The 7,500-nt window shown below is 64.2% G+C and overlaps 1 protein-coding gene across 1 annotated transcript in view; it reads right to left on the minus strand.

The window, feature by feature from the left end:
• NLGN2 (neuroligin 2) overlaps window positions 1-3,376 on the minus strand; it is a 35,712-nt gene extending 32,336 nt beyond the window's left edge. Inside the window, 1 exon segment of the mRNA XM_054049473.1 lies at window positions 2,712-3,376. Coding sequence (XP_053905448.1) covers window positions 2,712-3,153 — 442 coding nt within the window. The 5' untranslated portion in view covers window positions 3,154-3,376.
• Between the last annotated feature and the right edge of the window lie 4,124 nt (window positions 3,377-7,500).

Below are 7,500 nucleotides of genomic sequence, written 5' to 3' on the forward strand. Positions count from 1 at the left end.
GCACAATTTATTACAGTAACCCCTAGGGACTCTGACTGAGATCGGGGGCCCCAAAACGCTGGGCGTGGCGCAGACCCCCCCCCCCAGACTGAGATCTGGGCCCCCACACTGCACCTCTGTGCCCGCCCCAAAGAGCTCACCCCCTAAACTGACAAAGAAAGGGTAAAGATCGCCAGTTGCAAAATGGGGAAACTGAGGCGCAGAGTTAAAAATTATTGGCAGAGTGATGGACCCCAGGAGTCCTGGCTCCCAGCCCCTCTCCCCTGCTCTGACCACCAGCCTCCACTCCCCACCCAGAGCCGGGGAGAGAACCCAGGAGTCCAGGCTCCCAGCCCCCCCTGCACTAGTCCCCCCTCCCCTCCCAGAGACATAACCCAGGAGTCCTGGCTGACAAACCTTGTGTCCCACCTGCTCCCAGCATACACTGAGATGCCAGAAATAATGACACACTCACACCCCCAGCTCACATACATGCATTGTTTATCCAGGGACCCTTCGCCCGGCGCTGAGATGCGCCCACCTCGGGGGCAGGGCGGCTGGTTACCCAGGGACCCCTCGCCCCGCGCTGAGATGCAGCCAGGGGACTGGGGGAGGGATGAAGGGCTTGTAGGGTGACAGGGGGCTGAGGGGGTTGTGGGAAGGCCTGGGGGTGATGGGGTCTGGGTGGGGGGCAGGCAATGGGGAGATATGGGGCTTCGGGAGAGGCTGGGGGAGCTGTGAGAGGGTTAGAGGGATGGGGGGACAGTGGGGAATATGGGGCTTTGGAGGTCTCAGGGTGTCATGGAGGGCTGAGGGGGGATGGGAGGGGGAGCTGGAAGTAGTGGGGTGTGTGGGGAAGTGGGGGGCAGTTGTGCGGGAGCTCTGCCCTTTTCTCCCTCAGTTTCCCTCCTTTACCCCCTATTTTTCCATCCCCCTCATTTCTCCCCCTGTTCCCATGGCAACTGCCCACCATGCTTTGGGGGGGATGGGGTGGAGACACCAGGAACCCCCCTTCCCATCATGCCCTGCATCTCCTTGAGGGGTCCCCCCTACAGGAACCTCTGCCCCCACACCCTGGCTCCTCCCCTGCCCCCCAACCCAGGCAGGCCCCCAACATCCAGTTATTGGGGACCCGACCCGCCCATCCCTAGACTGTGATTTTGGGGGGCTCATTGACAAACTAGGGGGTCAAAGCTGTAGGGGATGGGGGGGTATTGGAGGGCCAGTGGACGAGGGGGAGCAGAGGTCACAAAAGGTCGCCCTCTTCACCTGGGACAGCCCCCCTTATCTCCTGGCACTGAGCCCCCCAACTCTACCCCATGGCACCCCATATTCCATGGCACTGACCCCCCAATATACCCCAGGGCTCCCTTCTCTGTGCAACCCCCCGATATACCCCACAGCCCCCCTTCTCTGTGCAACCCCCTGATATACCCCACGGCCCCCCTTCCCTGTGCCACCAATCCCCGATACACCCCACAGCCCCCCTTCTCTGTGCCACCAACCCCCCGATATACCCCACGGCCCTCCATTCTCTGTGCCACCGACCCCCGATATACCCCACGGCCCCCCCTTCTCTGTGCCACCGACCCCCGATACACCCCACGGCCCCCCTTCTCTGTGCCACCCATCCCCGATAAACCCCACGGCCCCCCTTCTCTGTGCCACCCACCCCCGATATACCCCACGGCCCCCCCTTCTCTGTGCCACCGACCCCCGATATACCCCACGGCCCCCCTTCTCTGTGCCACCGACCCCCCGATATACCCCACGGCCCCCCTTCTCTGTGCCACCCACCCCCCGATATACCCCACAGCCCCCTTCTCTGTGCCACCGACCCCCGATATACCCCACGGCCGTCCTTCTCTGTGCCACCAACCCCCCGATATACCCCACGGCCCTCCATTCTCTGTGCCACCGACCCCCGATACACCCCACGGCCCCCCTTCTCTGTGCCACCCACCCCCCGATATACCCCACGGCCCCCCCCTTCTCTGTGCCACCGACCCCCGATATACCCCACGGCCCCCCCTTCTCTGTGCCACCCACCCCCGATACACCCCACGGCCCCCTTCTCTGTGCCACCCACCCCCCAATATACCCCACGGTCCCCCTTCTCTGTGCCACCGACCCCCAATATACCCCACGCCCCCCCTTCTCTGTTCCACCCACCCCCGATACCCCCCACAGCCCCTTTCTCTGTGCCACCCACCCCCCGATATACCCCACGGTCTCCCTTCTCTGTGCCACCCACCCCCCGATATACCCCACAGCCCCCTTCTCTGTGCCACTGACCCCCGATATACCCCACGGCCCCCCTTCTCTGTGCCACCCACCCCCCGATATACCCCACAGCCCCCTTCTCTGTGCTACCAATCCCCGATATACCCCACGGTCTCCCTTCTCTATGCCACCGACCCCCGATATATCCCATGGCCCCCTTCTCTGTGCCACCGATCCCCCGATATACCCCACAGCCCCCCTTCTCTGTGCCACCAACCCCAGATATAACCCACAGCCCCCCTTCTCCGTACCACTGACCCCCGATATACCCCACAGGCCATCTTCTCTGTGCCACCCCCCCCCCGATATACCCCACAGCCCCCTTCTCTGTGCCACCGATCCCCCGATATATCCCACGGCCCCGATTCTCTGTGTCACCCCCGATATACCCCATGGGTCACCTTCTCTGTGCCCCCCGATAGCCCCTCCACCCCACCCCGGCCCCTTACCATCCTCCATGGGCACGTAGAGGTTGAGGTACAGACAGTCCTCGCTCTGGTTCTGCACGTAGCCAGCCACCACCTCCAGGTTGTCGGTGAACCAGACGGGCAGCATGATGCCGGGCAGCATGCCGTGTACGTTCTGGGGGCAGACGGGGGCGAAGGCCGTGGCGTTGCGCACCTGGGCCCAGGAGGCAGGGGCCTCAGGGGGCTGGAAGCGGCGCTCGCCCACTGGCGGGGTGGCGTAGGGCACCCCCAGGTACTGCACCACCGGACCCAGGATCTCGTTGTTCAGGTCCTTCTTCACCCCCCGCAGCTTGCCGTAGTGGGTGCTGGCCACCGGGTGCCTCTCCTCCTCGGGGGCGCGGGGGGCCGCCCCGGCCGCCAGCCACGCCGCCCAGAGCAGGACGCAGGCCCCTGCCCGCCAGCCGGGGCCGGGCGGGACAGGCATGGCGCGGGGAGTGGGGGGGGGACGCGCGGGAAAGGGTTGGGGGGGGACGCGGCTCAGCGGGGGGGCGCTAGCGGCACCGGGGGGCTCTGTTGCGTTCCATGGCGGGCGGGGAGGGGTCCGGCGGGCGGGCGGAGCATGGGGGCCTCACCTGGAGAAGGAGAGAAAGGAAGAGGGAGGGATGGATGGAGGGAGGGAGTGTGGGAGGGATGGATGGAGGGGTAGGGAGATGGAGGGAGGTGGGAGGAAGGATGGAGGGATGGAGGGAGGTGAGGGGGAGGGACGGATGGAGTGGGGAAGGATGGAGGGAGAGGGTAGGGAGATGGAGGGAGGTGAGTGGGAGGGAGGGAGAGATGGATGGAGGGAGGAGGGAGGTGAGGGGGAGGGATGGACGGAGGGATGGAAGGAGGGGGTAAGAAGATGGAGGGAGGTGAGGGGGAGGCAGGGAGGGAGGGGTAGGGAGATGGAGGGAGGTGAAGGGAGGGAGATGTAGGGAGGGAGCGAGGGAGGGGTAGGGGGATGGAGTGATGGAGGGAGGCACGGAGGGATGGAGGAAGGTCGGGGGAAGGATGGGGGATGGAGGGAGGGGTAGGGAGGTGGAGGGAGGTGAGGGGGAGGTTGGGATGGATGGAGGGATGGAGGGAGGGTTAGGGAGATGGAGGGATGGAGGGAGGGATGGAGGGATTGGGGAAGGATGGAGGGAGGGGGTAGGGAGATGGAGGGAGGGATGGAGGGAGGGGTAGGGAGATGGGGGGAGGTGAGGGGGAGGGAGGAATGGATGGAAGGAGGGATAGGGAGATGGGGGAGTGACGGGGAGGGAGGAAGGGAGGGAGAGGTTAGTAAAATAGAGGGAGGGGAGGGGGCGGATGGAGGGAGGGGTAGGCAGATGGAGGGAGGTGAGGGGGAGGGAGGTGAGAGGGATGGACGGAGGGGGTAGGGAGATGGAGGGAGAAAGTGAGTGACGGAGGGATGGAGGAAGGTCGGGGAAGGATGGGGGATGGAGGGCGGTGAGGGGGAGGGAGGTGAGAGGGATGGATGGATGGAGGGAGGGGTAGGGAGATGGAGGGAGGTGAGGGGGCAGATGGAGGGAGGGGTAGGGAGATGGAGGGAGGGAGGGACAGAGGGATGGAGGGGTAGGGAGATGGAGGGAGGTGAGGGGGAGGGAGGGAGGGGTTAGTAAGATAGAGGGAGGTGAGGGGGCGGATGGAGGGAGGGGTAGGGAGATGGAGGGAGGGAGGGACAGAGGGATGGAGGGGTAGGGAGATGGGGGGAGGTGAGGGGGAGGGAGGTGAGAGGGATAGACAGAGGGGGTAGGGAGATGGAGGGAGGTGAGGGGGAGGGAGGAAGGTCGGGGGAAGGATGGGGGATGGAGGGAGGGGTAGGGAGATGGGGGGAGGTGAGGGGGAGGGAGGTGAGAGGGATAGACAGAGGGGGTAGGGAGATGGGGGAGGTGAGAGGGAGGGATGGACGGAGGGATGGAGGGGTAGGGAGATGGAGGGAGGTGAGGGGGAGGGATGGAGGGAGGGAGGGAGTGAGGGACGGAGGGAGGGAAGGATGGACGGAGGGATGGAGGAAGGTTGGGGAAGGATGGGGGATGGAGGGAGGTGAGGGGGAGGGAGGTGAGAGGGATGGACGGAGGGGGTAGGGAGATGGAGGGAGGGATGGACGGAGGTAGGGAGGGAGGGGTAGGGAGATGGAGGGAGGTGAGGGGGAGGGAGGGGGGATGGAAGAAGGGAGGGAGTGGTAGGGAGATGGGGGAGGTGAGGGGGAGGGAGGGAGGGATGGACGGAGGGAGGGAGGGGTTAGTAAGATAGAGGGAGGTGAGGGGGCGGATGGAGGGAGGGGTAGGGAGATGGAGGGAGGGAGGGACAGAGGGATGGAGGGGTAGGGAGATGGGGGGAGGTGAGGGGGAGGGAGGTGAGAGGGATGGACAGAGGGGGTAGGGAGATGGAGGGAGGGATGGACGGAGGGAGGGGGAGGTGAGGGGGAGGGATGGAGGGAGGGAGGGGTAGGAAGATGGAGGGAGGTGAGGGGGAGGGATGGATGGAGGGAGGGAGGGAGTGAGGGACGGAGGGAGGGAAGGATGGACGGAGGGATGGAGGAAGGTTGGGGAAGGATGGGGGATGGAGGGATAGAGAGATGGGGGAGGTGAGGGGGAGGGAGGGATGGAGAGAGGGAGGGGGAGGAAGATGGAGGGAGGTGAGGGGGAGGGATGGATGGAGGGAGGGAGGGAGTGAGGGACGGAGGGAGGGAAGGATGGACGGAGGGATGGAGGAAGGTTGGGGAAGGATGGGGGATGGAGGGAGGTGAGGGGGAGGGAGGTGAGAGGGATGGACGGAGGGGGTAGGGAGATGGAGGGAGGGATGGACGGAGGTAGGGAGGGAGGGGTAGGGAGATAGAGGGAGGTGAGGGGGAGGGAGGGGGGATGGAAGAAGGGAGGGAGGGGTAGGGAGATGGGGGAGGTGAGGGGGAGGGAGGGAGGGAGGGATGGACGGAGGGATGGAGGGAGGAAGGGGTAGGGAGATAGAGGGAGGGACAGAGGGAGGGAGGGGTAGGGAGAGGGAGGGAGCGAGCGACGGAGGGATGGAGGAAGGTCGGGGAAGGATGGGGGATGGAGGGAGGTGAGGGGGAGGGAGGTGAGAGGGATGGACGGAGGGGGTAGGGAGATGGAGGGAGGTGAGGGGGAGGGAGGGAGGGGGAGGGAGATGGAGGGAAGGGGGATGGAAGGAGGGAGGGAGGGGGATGGAGGGAGGGGTAGGGAGATGGAGAGAGGGAGGGATGGAAGGAGGGAGGAAGGGATAGGGAGATGGAGGGAGGTGAGGGGGAGGGAGGGAGGGGTAGGGAGATGGAGGGAAGGGGGATGGAAGGAGGGAGGGAGGGGGATGGAGGGAGGGGTAGGGAGATGGAGAGAGGGAGGGATGGAAGGAGGGAGGAAGGGATAGGGAGATGGGGGAGGTGAGAGGGAGGGAGGGAAGGATGGACGGAGGGATGGAGGAAGGTCGGGGGAAGGATGGGGGATGGAGGGAGGGGTAGGGAGATGGAGAGAGGGAGGGATGGAAGGAGGGAGGAAGGGATAGGGAGATGGGGGAGGTGAGAGGGAGGGAGGGAAGGATGGACGGAGGGATGGAGGAAGGTCGGGGGAAGGATAGGGGAGGGAGGTGAGGGGGAGGGAGGGATGGATAGAGGAGTATGGAGATGGAGGGAGGGAGGGAGGGGAGGAAGGGATGGACGGAGGGATGGAGGGAGGTCGGGAGAAGGACAGACAGAAGGAAAAGAGAAAAGAGAAAAGCCAGAGGCTGTCAGGGGGCCAATCAGAGTTGAGGCTCCGTGTTGGAGGGGACAGGAGCCCCCCCTTCACAGTCCACCCCCAAACCTGCCCCCCAAACTGGCCCCACCCCCGTAAAGTTCCCCCACCCCCCTTTCTCTGCAAATACCATCCAGAACTGAGATGGGAAATGGCCCATTTTGGGGGGGGGGATATCTGGGCCACCCCCGGCTCTGACTCCGCCCCTGCCATTCGGGAAATATCCCCCCTTTGGGGAATGCCCCAGCCCAGAGCTGCCCCCAAATCCCTCTGTGACCCCTTCAGGCCCCCCTATGTATACCCCTCTCCGGTGCTCAGCAATTGAAGGGGATGAAATGGGGGGCCTCAGGGTAACACCCGCTCAGCCGTGGGGCAGTGAGGGGCTGCAGGGGACCCTGCCCCCCCCACTATATCCCAGCCCCCGGGACCCCCCATCCCTGACACTCAGCCCGATCCTGCCCCCCACGTCCAACCCCCCGGGAACCCCCATCCCTGACACTCAGCCCCATCCCGCCCCCCACGTCCAACCCCCCGGGACCCTCCGGTCCCGACGTTTGGCCACATCCCGCCTGTGTCTCCAGGCCTCCCGACAGGAATCTCCCTGGTTAAATCGGGGCTCTAATTAAATAACTGAGGAGTTTGATGATTCTGCTTCAGAATCCGGCAATTAGAGCTGGGAACCGGTAATTAGCCCAAGGCTGGTCGGAGAGACCAGGGTGGGCGAGAGCCACGTCCCGGCCATGTGCGCCGGCCGCCGGGGGCCCAGAGAGAGAGGAGGGGTGGATGGGGATAGATAGATAGATAGATAGATAGATAGATAGATAGATAGATAGATAGAGGAGGTGGATGGGGATAGATAGATAGATAGATAGATAGATAGATAGAGGGGGTGGATGGGGATAGATAGATAGATAGATAGATAGATAGATAAAGGGGGTGGATGGGGATAGATAGATAGATAGATAGATAGATAGATAGATAGATAGATGGGGTGGATGGGGTGGATGGGGATAGATAGATAGAGGAGGTGGATGGGGATAGATAGA

This window comes from Malaclemys terrapin, chromosome 15 (assembly GCF_027887155.1).
Source record: "Malaclemys terrapin pileata isolate rMalTer1 chromosome 15, rMalTer1.hap1, whole genome shotgun sequence".
Lineage (NCBI taxonomy): Eukaryota > Metazoa > Chordata > Testudines > Emydidae > Malaclemys > Malaclemys terrapin.